The 16075-nt window shown below is 51.4% G+C and overlaps 6 protein-coding genes across 6 annotated transcripts, besides 1 other annotated feature; 4 read left to right on the forward strand and 2 right to left on the reverse strand.

Moving 5' to 3' along the window:
• Positions 1 to 16075: part of a sequence feature (contig 1.62 526..201480(-1)) that runs on past both edges of the window.
• On the forward strand, positions 1689 to 4719 carry ANIA_03890 (putative DNA repair protein Rad4; the record flags this gene model as incomplete). The annotated part of the gene is made up of 4 exons (XM_656402.1): positions 1689 to 2249; positions 2338 to 2499; positions 2544 to 2892; positions 2936 to 4719. 4 exons carry the CDS (start codon positions 1689 to 1691, stop codon positions 4717 to 4719), a joined length of 2856 nt encoding a protein of 951 aa, XP_661494.1.
• Positions 5318 to 6654, forward strand: ANIA_03889 (putative 2-deoxy-D-gluconate 3-dehydrogenase; the record flags this gene model as incomplete). Its single annotated transcript, XM_656401.1, has 3 exons — positions 5318 to 5446; positions 5501 to 6180; positions 6279 to 6654. 3 exons carry the CDS (start codon positions 5318 to 5320, stop codon positions 6652 to 6654), a joined length of 1185 nt encoding a protein of 394 aa, XP_661493.1.
• On the reverse strand, positions 6578 to 8539 carry ANIA_03888 (MDR family MFS transporter; the record flags this gene model as incomplete). The annotated part of the gene is made up of 5 exons (XM_656400.2): positions 6578 to 6763; positions 6898 to 7040; positions 7108 to 7429; positions 7508 to 8331; positions 8386 to 8539. 5 exons carry the CDS (start codon positions 8537 to 8539, stop codon positions 6578 to 6580), a joined length of 1629 nt encoding a protein of 542 aa, XP_661492.2.
• On the reverse strand, positions 8849 to 10821 carry ANIA_03887 (uncharacterized protein; the record flags this gene model as incomplete). The annotated part of the gene is made up of 3 exons (XM_050611386.1): positions 8849 to 9727; positions 9839 to 10081; positions 10150 to 10821. The coding sequence occupies 3 exons, from the start codon at positions 10819 to 10821 to the stop codon at positions 8849 to 8851; spliced, it is 1794 nt and encodes a 597-aa protein (XP_050467420.1).
• On the forward strand, positions 11952 to 13225 carry ANIA_03886 (uncharacterized protein; the record flags this gene model as incomplete). The annotated part of the gene is made up of 5 exons (XM_656398.1): positions 11952 to 11959; positions 12015 to 12338; positions 12522 to 12707; positions 12752 to 12810; positions 12855 to 13225. 5 exons carry the CDS (start codon positions 11952 to 11954, stop codon positions 13223 to 13225), a joined length of 948 nt encoding a protein of 315 aa, XP_661490.1.
• ANIA_03885 (uncharacterized protein) lies at positions 13478 to 14755 on the forward strand (the record flags this gene model as incomplete). The annotated part of the gene is made up of 2 exons (XM_656397.1): positions 13478 to 14005; positions 14063 to 14755. 2 exons carry the CDS (start codon positions 13478 to 13480, stop codon positions 14753 to 14755), a joined length of 1221 nt encoding a protein of 406 aa, XP_661489.1.

Below are 16075 nucleotides of genomic sequence, written 5' to 3' on the forward strand. Positions count from 1 at the left end.
AATATTATGATTGGCCAGCCGAGCAGTAGCTGCACGTACTCAATTTCTTCCTCTCTGGCAGGGTCATAATTATTACAGTGCAGCATGGTGTCGTAAGAAACCATATTATAGTCCCTTAGTCTCAGTCATCTAAGCAATCAAAAAACAGCACATCCCACCAGTAGAAATCCATATCCCTCAATATTTTGCTTTTTTCAAAGAAAGTAAAAGCTTTCGCAGTCAGCCACCTACCATGGTCAGCACAATTCGTACAGCGTACGGAGGGAAAAGTGAGTTAAATCATGAGTTCCTTGTCTCAGGTAGCTGTGGGCGAAACGTGCAGAATATCTCACTTAGGAGTTTGAGTATTCCAAAGGGGGTGCATTCAGCAGATGAGAAGACTAGGGCCAGAAGGCTGGCAACAAGGGATCCCTCGTCTGGATGCTTTAACGAAAGGACACATTGAGACACTAGATTATAGCCTACCTCCCAAGATACTAAAGCTAATAGACATGATTGACACTAGGGAGCCCAAAGGACTATTCTGAGTTCATGCATCGCTCATGTATCGCGGCAGCGGCAAAAATATAGGGTCGCGGCTCAACTTCGACATTGGCCTTGGTATTATACTTGAGCTATCCCCCAGCTCTTTTCTCGAAGGCTCACTAAGAGATGATTTAGTCTAACTTTTATCAATGCTACTATGACTATGGGACATCCTCACCGATACCCAGGGACATAGGAGCACAAATCATTGTATACAGAGTATATGCTGAAAGGACTTGGGCTATGACGAAAACTGCATTGTGAAAACAAACATAATTCATGCTAACCACTGCAGCTGAAACTCTACATTATCCGACCAGGCAAAGACCAGCGTCAACATACCTAAATTTCTTTGAATGTCGACTGCAGGTCCCTACCGCGACCAGATTGCTTCTATCAGCGCTCACCCATGTTCTGGCCGTTTACTCAAAGCCAGCAGACCTAGTTCTTTCCCTACAGCAAAGTGGACCGCAATTAGATCCTCTCTCCTGTACCCATCAGCTGTGCTCTTTTACAATTTGTCCATCTTCAGTAATTTTTTGTGACACTCGTCTCTATGAAAGCCGCGGTCACTTCAAAGCGCGCGTTTAGCGTACCGCGGCTTGGCCTGCCACTCGCCATTCTTGTCCTTTACAAGATCATTAACGTCGGAGCACTCTCGGCTCCTCGATAAGATCGTCAAAGGCTGAGGCATCTGTAGAGCCCTGGAGAATCTGCATTGTGCTCTTCAGATATTTGTCTTGCAACCTTTCTTAGACCAACCTTGATGTTTTAGGGCGTGAATATTACTGCGTGGTAGACCTTTTACTCCAAAATCACCATACAACATGATGGCTAGTTATCAAGATATAAACGCACTTATCTATAAAGTAATTATAAATAGCTTTTATTTTCTCTGGTGTAAGGCACAATGGACAACCATGCCTTAATAAGGGGCCTGGGTATGATACAAGGGAGCTGCAAGCGGTAGCCTTGTGCCAAGAGCCGGGCATCGAAAAGGGAAAAATGAAATCTTACGTCACATGACACGTGATCGGTCTCATTTCGACAAACAGTCGCGTAACCTCGTGTTCGTTCATTTCTTGAGTCACATCCTCTGACCTTGTTCATTATCTTCGACTATGCGCGCATACCCTTCATGCTGCGAGAAACAATAGCCCATAATGTCGTCCCGGACGCGCCCCGGCCGCCTTGCATCGCGCGGAACTCCCCGTAGTCGCCGATCGAAACAAGCCGAAGACGAAATACCAGAGGTCTACCGGGAGATGCTAGCGGAGGCTGAAGCGCAGGAAATAAGCCAGTCAGAGAATGAACGACCGGCTAAAAGATTCAAGCCGGCAGGATACAGGGCTCGGACTGCCCAAGCTTTCAAGGCGCAAGTCCTACAACAGGATACAAACCCCATGGATGCCGAAGAGGATGCGGTCAAGCAACCGCAGATTGTATATAATTCACCATCAGAGTCAGATGAATCAGATATGGAGTGGGAGGAAGTCGATATACAACAGCCTACTATTTCAGGTCCAACCTCGTCCGTGACGGATGAAGCACCGCTTCAAATTACCCTTGAGCAGGACCACAATCGGAAGCGAAGGGTTGTCCGGCGCAAACCAGTAACTGCGGCAGAGAAGAAACTCCGACTTGATGTCCATAAGATGCATCTGCTCTGTCTAATGTGCCATGTTCAACGTCGTAATTTATGGTGCAATGACGAGGAAGTACAGGTGCGTTGCATCCTATCCTCATCTGAACCTTCTAAGTGTATTGTAGGGATCTCTTAGAAAAATACTATCGAAGCATATAAGGTCGCAGTTGAATCCACCTGAGGAAAAGCCGCAGCATACTAGATCAGCAATGTTCCTTGACGGCCTAAACCAGGCTGGGGATATATTCTTTAGAAGGTTCAAGATCACAAGACCTGGCTTACGGCGTGCACACTGGGCGAACGACCCCGACTCGTTGAAGCGAAGAACGGTAGGCACTCGTTCCTCTAATCAGACTTTGCTAATATGCTATAGGAGGCTATCATCTCTGACGCCGAAGTGTTCCTGTCATTAGACGACTTTCGCGCTCAGGCCAAGACTATGCAAGGCTCTCGGGATTTCGGCGCTCAGTTGTTCTGTGCACTTCTTCGGTCGGTTGCTGTCGAGGCCAGGTTGGTCTGCTCTTTACAGCCGTTGCCGTTCTCGGGAGCCATGCAACCTCCGCAAAAGCCAGAGCCGGAACCTATCGTCATATCTTCTGACGATCCCGACTCGCTGACTGATGGTTCAACCAAAAGTGAGGCAAAACCAGCGCCTATTCGCAGGATTGGGCGGCCGGGTTTCAAGCCAACGGGAGTGCAGAATACCACTGTTCTCTCTTCACGTACGTCCCTCGACCGGCTTAATGGCTTTACTGACAATTACAGGACCCACTCGGAGTGAGTCCTCATATCCGGTTTTCTGGGTGGAGGCATTCAACGAAGCCTTCCAGAAATGGGTCGTTATTGATCCCATGGTGACGAAAACGCTCGCAAAACCGCACAAACTCGAACCCCCTGCTACCGATCCTTATAACCTTCTGAGCTACGTCGTAGCTTTTGAAGAAGACGCATCAGCAAGAGACGTCACCCGTCGCTATACTAGAGTGTTTAACGCCAAGACCCGTAAACTACGGGTTGAATCGACCAAGAATGGTGAAGCTTGGTGGAAAAGGGTCCTCGAACACTTCGAGAAGCCATTTTTGGAAGACCGCGATGAGCTAGAAATAGCCGAGCTGACCGCAAAGACAGCCTCCGAGCCTATGCCGCGGAACGTGCAAGACTTCAAAGACCACCCTATTTATGCGCTGGAGCGGCATCTACGTCGCAACGAGGTTATCTTTCCCAAGCGGGTTACTGGTCATGTTAGCCTAGGAAAGTCTGGTGGGAAGGGTCAGACGGAGCCGATCTATCGTCGCTCAGATGTCCATATTCTGCGCAGTGCGAACAAGTGGTACCGTTTAGGCCGCGACATAAAGGTTGGCGAGCAACCGCTAAAGCGGATACCAGTGAGAAACAGGGGAATGGCCGTGGATGATGAGGAAGAAGGCGAAGAAACTGCTCTCTACGCCTTCTTCCAAACGGAGCTGTATAAACCACCACCAGTCGTCCAGGGACGAATACCAAAAAACGCATTTGGAAATTTGGATGTTTATGTACCGAGTATGGTTCCCGCTGGTGGTATTCATATCACACATCTAGATGCTGCGCGGGCTGCCCGAATTCTAGGGATCGACTATGCAGACGCCGTTACCGGGTTTAGTTTCAAGGGACGCCACGGCACAGCTATCATCAAAGGGGTAGTTGTCGCAAGTGAATATAAGGAAGCAGTCGAAGAAGTCTTGAAAGCACTCGAGGAAGAGAAACTGCAGAATGAGCAGGAAGAAAGAGCCGTCGAGGTTCTGCGAGCATGGAAGAACCTCTTAATGAAGCTTCGGATTGCTGAGCGAGTGAAAGGCTATGTTATTGAGGGTGAAGCGGATGACGAGGCGAGTGGGATGGAACAGGGCGAGCCACAGGGAGCGGGCGGCTTTCTTCCTGAATCTGATGCCGAGACGGTGACCCCCCAGCCTAATCCTCGACCACCAAAAGAGCATTCCGCATATGACGGGGAGGTGGGGGGTGGGTTTCTACCGGACTTCAGTGCGGAAGGTCATTCACTCGTGGGCGAATTACGCAGATATAGAACCTCCCATGGCGACCAGCGGGATCAGCTTGTATCTGCTTCATTGAGCGACCTGGGGGGCGGTTTCGTTCCAGAGGGCGATGGTCTAAACCCAACTGTTCGTGAACCTCCTCGCAGGGTCAAATCTCCGCCTTTACGATATGACCTTATCGTCGTGCCAAACAACGCAGACATTCCACCAGCCGAGCGGCATTCTACCATTGGTCAACCCCAAAATGCAAATCCAGCGCAAGCGCTCTCCGCCGTCACAAGGGCCTTGGGAGGCTCAATTGACGAGCCTATCACAGTAGCCTCGTCAGTCAACGACTCTGCGTCCGCCAGTGTCGAGATTCTCTCTCGCGCACCTTCACAAGTCCAGTCCCGCGCGCAATCCGTGGAAGTTGCATCTCAGGCCTCTGAACACGAAGATGAAGAGAATGAGGGTTCTCTATTATCAGAAGACCCTGAGGATGAGGATGCGGTTCCCGAGTGGCTTATGTCTGATTGAGTTCATCATGTAACATGATACAAGTTTTCCCTTTTGGCGCTTTAGACTATGTGTAGTCTTGAATGTGCATATTCCCGGTGCCTGGACGAGCTCTGGTAGCTCTGCGCACAACTGGATGTTGCTTCGTCCGCTATTAGAAGCTCTTATAATTAGCAGCGGAAAATGTGCTACACTCAATCAACATGGAAGTGCAAAGCCCTGGCAGGTGGAAGTTGTCCGAGTAAACGGAAACATATCCAACCAGCACAAAGAGAATGGATATCCGTTTGCACAAATAGACGACTATCTCTCAGAACCGTGGCCGGATATAATCAGATCTCCATGTGGTGATACTAGGACTAATGCCACTTGCGTTCTTGTGTGCGTTCTTCACTTAGATCTTTGCAAAAAGCCTACTACCATATACTATATACTCCGTCGTATCGGACGACTCCCGATCGGAGCAATAGCCGATGCGGGGCGACTCGGACGGGCTTTGAGGTCGGCAACGGAAACATCCTCTTCTGGATGCCCCGCACTAGCACTATATAACAGTACCTGAAGGCTCCGACCCCCTCTTACTCAATCAACATTCATAGCAAAGCACCCCAATCATAATATGACAGACGTCGCATCTCTTTTCTCCCTCAGTGGCAAAACTGCCCTCGTTACCGGCGGAACCCGCGGCATTGGCGCTGCAATGGCCATTGCGCTTGCAGAGGCCGGGGCCGATATTATCCTCATTCAGGTGCGTCCACCCATTTCACCTCCCCATATCCACTACACGACAACGATCCACTAGCTAACATGCGACGCGCAGAGAGACACCAGTAACACCACGACAAGAGACCAGATTACGCGCTTAGGCCGCAAAGCCACAATCCACGCCGCCGAACTTTCCGACCGGTCTGCCGTAAAGGCCATTATCCCAACGCTCGTATCGCAAGGGCACAACCCAACAATCCTGCTAAACTGTGCAGGGATTCAACGGCGGCATCCATCCGAGAGATTCCCCGACGAGGACTGGGACGAGGTTCTCAACGTCAATTTAACGAGCGTCTTCACGCTCTGTCGCGAGTTCGGCGCTTACATCCTCTCTCTGCCAGAGTCTTCTTTCACGCCGAATAAGAAGAAGGGCTCGATTATCAATGTTGCTTCCTTGTTGTCTTACCAGGGTGGCATTACGGTCCCCGCGTACGCGGCGAGCAAGGGTGGTGTTGCGCAGCTGACGAAGGCTCTGAGTAACGAGTGGGTGAGCAAGGGCATTAATGTGAACGCGATTGCGCCGGGGTATATTGATACGGATATGAATGTGGCGTTGATCAATGATGCGAATCGGAATGCGGGGATTATGGCGCGCATTCCGGCGGGACGATGGGGACGGCCCGAGGACTTTAAGGGGCCGGTGGTGTTTTTGGCGAGCGAGGCCAGTAGCTATGTTAGTGGAGAGCTTGTTACGGTCGATGGAGGTTGGATGGGGAGGTAGAGCAATCGCAGTGGTCTTTCACCGCGGCCCCAAATCATGGTATGCCGATATGGTAGTGTATATAGATTGCTTGAATACGGATATGGTTCAAAAGTCTAGAGACGTCATTTGTTGCCTTGACTGAAGAGGTTGGTGAACTGTTGGTGTCCCAAAAGCCATTTGTCTATCGATTCTACTTCCATATCACAATCTACCCCTCTTTATATACGGCCTTTAACAGAACATCTGCGGCGCTCTTCCTAACCACCACCCTCCGTCAAGCAACATGTCATCCCGTAGATCGTAATACTCACCTAACTACTTCCCCCGACTCAACCAGCTGTCCCATGGGGAACCCTAGAAGTAGTTTAGTCACTACCAGGACAGGAAATGAGACCCCCATTAAGGGAAATCTCATTCCCCCCTCTTCAGGCCCCGTCCTCTTGCGAACAACGCCGCAACAACAGCAACAGCGCCGAACCCTGCGCTAACCGCAAACGCCATCCGAATCCCGCCGTAGTAGACATGTCTTGCTGCGAGCTGGATCTCTGGTTCGAGGGTATAGATCGCACTGACGGAGTGTCTGATCTCGTCGATCACCTGCACAATAATAAAGAAGTAGTGGTGAGCAGGTTGTTGATGTAATGGGTGATGATGTTATGAATGGTAAAGGGGAATATATGTGTTTAAGGAGGCATATATAGGTGAAAGGGTAGGGGAGGCAGGGGAGGTACTTTCCATTTATTTGGTACACCTCGCAACGCCCCCGGTAGGGAGCGCACGAGCTCATTCTGCACGATTGCAGACGTGATCGCAACACCGTAGACCGTTCCCAGCGAGCGGATGAGGTATACTGTCGAGGCAGATACTGCATGGTCTGTTTCCCATCCACGATTAGCCAAATAACCGCCCTTAAAAATCAAGTAAAATGAGGAGGTTTGAACCTTCATGCCCAAAAGCCGCCAACACCGTAAATAGAATTGCCGGGTACACAACGCCCTGTCCCAGGTTCGCAGGTATAACGTAAACAAAGTACTTCCATGCCGAGTCTTCAAAGTCCAATATCATTACAAGCAGGTTCCCCAGAAACATGAGCATAGCACCTGCACGCATTAGGTAGCTCAGTTTGCCGTAGTGGGACATGACGATTCCAGACAGGAGTCCGCCGACGGGCGTCGCGAGGGACGGAATCACAAGACGGGCACCCGCTTTGGATGCGCTGTCTAGCAGCACGATTTGGAAGAAGAGAGGGAGGTTGAAGAGGAACTGCTGACGTCAATAGTTGCGTCTTGATACTTGCAGGGAGGGGCTGAGCGAAGAGATAGGGAGGCAAGAGAGACTTACAGCGTAAGCTGCCATCCCAACGCAAACATTGGCGATTTGCGTGGAAACCGGCAAGAGACCTTTCAACATCCGCAGCGGGATGACAGGGATAGCACTTGTCTTTGCCTCGACGACTATGAACCCGCCCAACAGGACCAGGCTGCCGAGCAGACTAGAAACAACCCATCCGTTACTCCAAGGGAGCTCATTGCCACCCAGACTCAAGCCGACCAGCTGCACGGACAGACCGAGAATGAGGAGGAGCGCACCCGTAAGGTCAACTTGCTTCCAAACACTCCAGCCAACGCCCGTAGGAGGTTTCTGCGGCATAGGGATAACGATCCGTCCGATCGCAAGCGCAAAAACGGACACGGGCACCTGTAAAAGAAAGCACCACCGCCAACCGATCGTATTTGCAATAGACCCGCCGAGCGACGCCCCGCAGATAGACCCGAACCCGTGCAGGACGTTCTGCGCGGCTTGGTACATACCGCGGCGATGAAAGGGGATCATGTCGGAGTTTATGATTGTAGCCATCGTCATGAGACCCCCTCCACCGACGCCCGTCAGGGCCCTCATGAGATTCAGAAAGACGACATCTTGCGCAACGGCGCAGCCCAGGCAACCGAGGAGGAAGCTGATGGTGGACGTGAAAAAGCAGGCTCGCCGGCCAAAGATGTCAGAGAACCTGCCGTACAGAGGCTGGAATGCCGTGCTGGTGATCAGGTATGAGGTTGTAAGCCAGGAGGAGGTGTTTGCGGCCTTGAACTCGGAGCTGATGAGCGCGTAGGTCGAGGCTGTGATTGTGCCGTCGAAGCCGGAGAGGAAAACATTGGCGAAAATTGCTAGTGATGTTAAGGTGAATCCCACAGAGACATCAGCGGAAGGAGAGAACATACCGACTTCTATCCAAAGGAACCCTTTGGGAGGTTTCCAGTCTACGGCGGGGAGCAGCGGTTCATCCTCTTGGGCGTGTTCATCGTCCTGTTCGTGCTCCTGAGCGAGATCCGCGCTGGGAGGATCCTCCACCGATGCGATTGTTCCATACGACATGTTGATGATAATTGACGCTCTTAGTTGTTTGCAGAGAAAGTGTAGAAAATCTAATGGGTATTATAGCAAGTGGAAGGATGAGAAAGCTCTGGTGGGGTTGGAGCGTTATCTATCGCCTGAGAACTCCACTATTAAGTACTCGCTAAATGTCGCTGAGAGTGTTGATCGATGGCATCATCTTAGACTGGTTGTGCTAATTGCTGGCGGCTTCTGACTGCTCTGACTGGCCAATATATAGACGACTCCACATCCAAGCCCTAACTGTCACCGGAGACCTTCAATATGCAGATCAGCTGCCACTGCCATCGCTTACGACCAAGCCGAAGACGACAGTATCCTCTTAACCACCAGACTCTTGACCGCCGCGATACGGCCCATCTCCTCAAAGGTCATCTTGCCCAGCATCTCAAAGACGGCGACATCTGCATCCAACTTCCACTTGAACCAGTTCCTCAACTCCACAGCGACCAGCGAGTCCACCCCATACTGATTCATCGGTTTGGTCGCATCTAGGTTCTTGAGCGGAACGCCGACTGCCTTACTGAGTCGCTGCATAAGTGACTCGGCGATGACATCGGCGGTCTCTTGCATGGAGGTGACAGCCACCAGTCGACGGAGGATGTCCTCATTGCCTCCTGCATCCTCGGCTGCATTGGCGGCGGGCGACTCGACGGAGTCGACGATATTCCAAGTTCCACGGAATAGCGGCCGATTGAGGAGGACAGGGACCTCGCGGCCCTCTGCAGCTAAGCCCAGTGGTGTATTGAGACCAACCAGCACCTGTGATCTGAGCGGTGTGCGGGGGATTTCAAGAGACGGGTCGCAGTGATACTCCAGCAAAGCGAAAATCTCCCTTTGAGAGATGCCAATAGGGTACCCAGACGCCGTGAGCTCATTGCGTACCATGTCGTTATCGCGCAGTACCCCGTAGCCTAGCATAACACCCAAGTTGAGTGTTATTGCGCGCTCGACGAGACCGTTCCGGTAGTGCACCAAGGCGTCTTGGTATGCGCACGCAGCGGCGTAGTTGACCGCCGCCGTGCCTCCAATCCCGCCAACGATGGACGAGTACATAATGAAGAAGTCCATACCACTGGGAAGAAGAAGATGTAGGTTCCAGGTCCCTGCGACCTTGCATGACACCGTTTCTTTCCAGTCAGTATAGGGCATGTTCGCGAAGACTTTGTTCTGCAACTAATCAGCAGGGACAGGCAGAAAACAAATAATACAAGCCACACTTACACGGAGTACCATGGCCTACTGAATTCAGCCTTTAATGGGCGGCATCGTCTGGCAAACGTCCTCGAGCACATGTTTTAGAGGTTCATAGTCACTAATGTCGCACGGATGGACTTCAACGCGAGTCCCATCTCTTATCAAAGAATCAATAACTTGCTGGGTCTCTGCATTGGACCTAGAACGAGACAGCAAGACGAGGTTCTTCGCACCCCTGCTCACTAGCCCCCGCGCTGTAGCGCGGCCAATGCCACCGAGACCGCCGGCGATAATGTATGTAGCGTTCGTATCGAAACACCACGAGCGCTGTATCGTAAGCTTCGTCTAGGAGGTATTAGACCATCGGTTCAGGGAAGAGGAGACTTCCTACTTACTTTGACAGGGTCATCCCCTCGTATCTCGATAACCGTCTTCCTCGTGTTCTTTCCGTGCTGCAGATACCGAAATGCCTGCTCGACCTCGCTAATGGGATAAACATGTATCGGTCGAGGCGGGGTAACGGTATGGCTTGCCATGAGACTCCCAATTTCTCTCTGTAACCGCTGTAATAGTTCTGGCCGGTATTTCCGCGCTTCATTGAGGTCAATTGCATGGAAAGACGCATTTCGCTCGAATTGCCGCATTGGGAGATCGTGGTTTGAAAGGATATCCTTTTTGCCTAATTCAAGGAATCGACCAAATGGAGCGATGCACTCCCAACTACTCACCAGAAGGTCACCACTTAATGAATTTAGGACAACGTCGACTCCTCTGCCACCAGTGACACGGCGGATAGCTTTAGCAAAGGACGCATTTCGGCTGTCGAAGATCCGCTCCGGCGGGATCTGGTATAACTCCATTAGCAGTTTCTTTTTTTCCTCTGAACCGACGGTCACAAAGATCTCCGCGTTGCGAAGTTTTGCAATCTGAATAGCGGCTTGTCCTGTACCCCCTGTCGCTGAATGAATGAGTTTCGTCTCGCCTAATTGAATATTCGCAATATGGGTGAGAGCGTAGTAAACTGTACTGAAGACGACAGGCAAGGCAGCCGCTTCAGTGAAGCTCATGTAGTCAGGATAGGAATTATATCGCCACTCCTGCACCGAGCGTAGGTCTGGTATGTCCCACTTGCACTGGCACAAACCCTATCACCTATATCCAGGTCTCGAACCTCACTGCCCATCCGAGATACTGTGCCTGCGCACTCAAACCCGAAGCGATCCCCAGCGACGCGTCCCAGGGCAATAAGGCAGTCACGGAAGTTCACCCCGCATGCTTCAACATTTAATCTCAATCTCATCACGGGCTAGCGGAGTCTGATACGATTCATCCGCGATGAACACGAGCGTATCCAACAAGCCTGGTGTTGTAATGTCGAGCCACAGTGCTGTATGCGCTCCAAACAATGAGTTTCTCTCCTCAATCTCTGCTAGGAGATCAGGAAGTCTCTCGTTGATGTAATCAGCTTCGATAAGCCGATCGACGCAGAGACAACTATTGCGCTCAACGTACTCCTGCTCACATTCATTCACAGGTCTTGTAGCCACAGCACCGAAAGCTCGCATTGTCAACTCTGATATGCGCCTTGGATCGGTTGAGCATGGTTCCAGGAACAGTGAAATAGACTTCGATGCCAGTTCGTCAAGTCGAATTCCCCGAAAAGCACCCTGTATCATGGCGTGTTCTGGTAGCTGCGGGCGGTTGCCGCCGCCTCGACAGACCCAGAGCATACCGTCAGCACCTGATAAAAGCTCTCTGAAAAGAGTATAAGTATCCTCGTCCAGGGTGGAGAGAACACTGTTTCTGAGCTCGATAATAACGATGAAAAACCATTCCCTTTGGCTTGCCAGATGCGGTGCGTCCCGGAGACCAATAGCGGTAGTCTCAGAGCATCGTGCGTCCTATCTTCCATTGCAGAAGATCCAACTCTTGCAGAACGAGGAGTCGACCTTTCATAGTGCTCTCGGTCTTTGTTGGAGGATGCAGCGCAAACCCAACGGACGGTGTAACGTCTGGGACTCGGCAGGCTCTATCTGACGTACTAGTTAGATCCCAATGCTTTTGCTCCGATACTGCGGCCCCAGTTCTGTGGACAGCTTGGAAAGGGGTGCGTGGAGGTGTCGAGCTGAAATATCTTCCCTTGCCTGGCTGCGAATCTGGGGGAGTACAGGGCTGTGCAAGACGCGGTCATTCCAACATGTGGCGGTAAGAAATTCTAATATAATACCCTATTCTCACTCGCTTTATTGCGTTGGAATAGAGTTGGGTGCCATAGTCGCATTTCTGGCAAGATGCTCACCCCACGCTCCTCATCCACGGGTCTCAACGACATCGGCTACGCCACCGTAGTCGTGACAATCTTATTTCTGGTTCTCACTGGCTTGGCCGTCGGGCTACGCCTTTCTGCAAGGCGGATAAAACGCGTTTCTCTAAGCCTAGGCGACTGGTTCGTCTTGCTGAGCGCAGTGCTCTACTTTGGCTTCTGTGTAAATACCCTCGTGAGCGTCTACACTTTCGGCGGCGGACAGGTCTACATCGACCCCCAGGAAAGACAGCGGAAATATGTCGCATACATGAAGTCGACGTACGCGGTGCCCCCTCTCTATGGGTTTACGGTTACCCCAATCAAGCTGTCGATGTGCTTCCTCTACCGCCGCATTTTCCCGGTGCAAATTCTTCGCCAGGTCATCTAGGCGACCATTGCCATCTGTCTTGCCTGGTTTGTTGCTGCGATTATAAGCTCCTTCTTGTATTGCATGCCAATCAGGTGCTTTTGGGATAAGACCGTGGACGGGCACTGCTTCAACTTCTCTGTGTATTTTCTCATGATCGAGCTGGTGGATATGCTCATCGATTTGGCCATCATCGGCCTGCCCATACCGACGGTGCTGCGATCGCACATGAGCTTGCGGAAGAGAATTGCAGTGGCGAGTATCTTCTTGCTGAGTGCTTTGTACGTTAGAGAGATCCCTGGCTGAATCATGCCAATCAGTATAGTATCCTCGTCACTGGAACGATCCGAATCGTCTACCATTACAACCCTGGCGATGATCTCCGTACGTACCTTGGAACCCCGTTGGCACGAGTCTAACTGCTGCAGTTCCCCTGGCACGAGCAGCTCTATGGTCGACCATTAACCTTGGCGTAGCCATCCTCTGCGCCTGTCTGCCGACATACCCGCCCTTGCTGATCAAGTGCGGCAGCTTGTTAAGCTCCCTTCGCAGTCGACTTACGTATGGAAGCAAAGGTTCCCACAGCTCCACTGCGGATCGGACGGACACAGGTGCGCAACCCATTCGGAGCGTCTATGGAGGAAGGGAGAAGTACCAGACGCATGTAAACAATTCCACCAGCGATACGTACCCTCTAACGCAGATTACCGTGGGGAAGGGCGGCAGAGACACGCAGGGGATTCGGGTCGATCGGGAGATTGATGTAGAGAACTGGGCTTTGTCTGCCTTGAAACCATAGTGAAGATGATTGGAAAGACCGTACAATAATTCGAGGTAGCTGAATCGAGTCATCTAATGAGGGGAAGCTCTCCCCTCGAAATTGTACAGACGTGACTTGGCGTGCGGGCAAACAAAGAGTAACACAACTCTTTCATCAACTACCATCTTCCTCTCAATATCTCATTTCAAACCAAGATGGATTGGGAGAATATCGAGCATCTTCAGGCCGCGGTCCAGAGAGTGCGAGCTGCTTATCTCAAAATCGTTCACAATGCCTCCGTCTCCTGACCTCCAGGGCCCGTCACTTCGAGACGACCCGGTCAAAGGCCAGATCTGGGTCTCCAAGTTCACCACATCGAAGCCTACTCAGGATACCTCGCGAGAGCTACTGCTTTCTTTGATCGACCAGCTGAACGAGAGAAATGTCCCTTATGACCGGCCTGACTCGGCCTCGCTGGAATTCGAATGGCTCGGTTACCGTCACGATGCGAAGAAAGACACCCCCAAACCGACCTCACTCTCCGAGAGCGAGAAATTCCAGAAACTCAACGCGGAGACAAAAGGTACACTAACTATCCTCTATATTTACGGCGGCACCTTTGCTTTGAATACACCATCCTGCTATCCTCGAACAACATCGTTCCTCGCCAAAGAGACTGGTGCAAAAGTGCTGATGGTCCATCAGCGACTCGCACCGCAGAACCCCTTCCCAGCCGCCCTTCTCGATATCTTTCAGGCGTACCTAACACTGCTCGCGCCCCCACCTAATTCACCTCACGCCGCGGTCCCGCCAGGCTCGGTTGTTCTCGCCGGCGATAGCTCTGGCGCTTGCCTTGCTTTCGGCCTGCTTTATTAGATCCTCCTTCGTCTGAGACGCAATGGCCGATCAATCGTCTTCCATGGCCACACCGTTGAACCTGTCATGCCCGCCGGAATAGCCGTGGTCAGTCCCGCAACGGATCTTTCCGCCTCGCTGCCCTCTTTCGTATCGAATGCGAAGACAGATATTTTCCAACTGCCACACGAAACGCTCCCGTACCTTCTTCCGGGCTATCCCACCTGCCAGCTCTGGCCGACAAGCCCTCCTCGCGCGAACCTCTACTGCCAGCCGGGTATGCTTGCGCATCCTCTCGCCAGCCCTGCTGGCTCAGGTGACTGGACTGGGTGCTGCCCTATCTGGATGGCCTCAGGTCAGGAGCAAAGTATCGACGCGGTACTATTAATCGCACAGGTAGCCCATTCGCAGGGCGTCTCGGTTACCCTTCAGGAATACGAAGCCATGCCGCATACATTCTTTTTTACATTCCGCGATGCTCCACAGACAAAGATGGTCTTTGCCGAATGGGCACGTGCTATACTAGGCTTCGCAAAGGGAGTGAGGCATCCTTCTAGTTTCTGCTTCATCCGTGCCAAGGGATTGATTGCACAAACTAGGCCCGCAGAGAATCTGGTGCCGTTCACTGTATCCCAGGCGCGGGAAATGATGTGGGTGAAGAGTCAGCGCCATAAGCTCCCTGCCCACTTCCGGGAAGGCCGATCCAATCTGTAGTTCTTCTGAGTCTGCTTTACGAGAGGCAGGTCGAATTCGTGGTGTTATTGCCTTACGTGTTAATACATCATGTCACTTGATACGGTTAGGAGTTGTGCTTTGATCTCCATCGATAGATTATACGTCCTCACCTCCCCGTTCCCCTTGCTTCCTGTGGACGGATCGGGGCCATTTCAAAGCGGACTACTTCGTAGTCCACGAAATGCATATCTGGCTCTACTAAAGTACCTGGTATATCTCAGTTGTCCCCTACCGCATGGCAGATGATCCCCAACCTCGCGCCCACGGTCACACCCAAGCTGATCTGCTGAATAGACTGGGGTCTGCCTGGTCGCGTTTCACAGCCATTCGTTCAATCACCGGTCTGATAAAACGGAAAAGCTCTCACGGCTGAACCTAAAGGCTGCATTCTTCGCCTCTAGGGCGAGCGACCAGTATCTACTACTGGCTACGAGAGAGATGAGAGTCTCGAACATTTCTTGGCTATTGGCTAGATAATCTGACGAGGCATCATTCAAGCTGAATGGCGTATCGGCCCCTGTTTCCGAACAGGCAGCTCAGGACACTCAGCCTAGGTGTATCCCTGCTGGTGAGATATTAGCCTCTTCACTTCCAGATCACATTGTCTATCCTTTGACGTCGTACTATTGCGGATCAACCAATGTGTTCTCTCAGCGATGGTATATCTACCTTTTCAGGCCCCCTATCTCGTAAAGTTTGTCCAACATGGGGTTTTCGGGAAATAATGTATTGGTTGTGTTTATGATGACTTGCAGCTCCGTGCTACCTCCAGCTCTCGACTGCTCGTCGACAATACCTAATTACCCGGCTTCCGTGATGCCAATTCGCAGATCAAGTTTCATTGCCTGGTTTTCATTCTAAGTGGTGGTCTTCATTGTTGGGCAGCTCACTATGCAGCAGGTCATCTAGGATGACAAGGGGGTTCAGCCAACACGAATAAATCGCCTTTTCTGACCCCCGCACACTGTTAGTATAGACAGACACCTCTTCCTACAAGCATCGAGATTAATTTGAACATCCAGAGCCTCCGACTGTATGGTTACTCTAACACAACGGTCAGCTGGTGTGACATCGTTTAGGTAGATGGTTTCTGTTTTGCATGATGGGGCGAATCCGATATACGGTGCTAACGCGGTTAGGCCTTCGTTGCTGGCTACAACCATCTCGATCACATTCGATGCATAAAATAGAAGCTGGAAATTAAAAGCGCTATACTGATTCAATCGAATCTCAGCCGTACGATCCTTATTTCATGCTACCCAATCACCAACACAGCTGAGGATCCATGCACATGCCCAA

The sequence above is a fragment of the Aspergillus nidulans genome, chromosome II (assembly GCF_000011425.1).
Source record: "Aspergillus nidulans FGSC A4 chromosome II".
In the NCBI taxonomy this organism is placed as follows: domain Eukaryota; kingdom Fungi; phylum Ascomycota; class Eurotiomycetes; order Eurotiales; family Aspergillaceae; genus Aspergillus; species Aspergillus nidulans.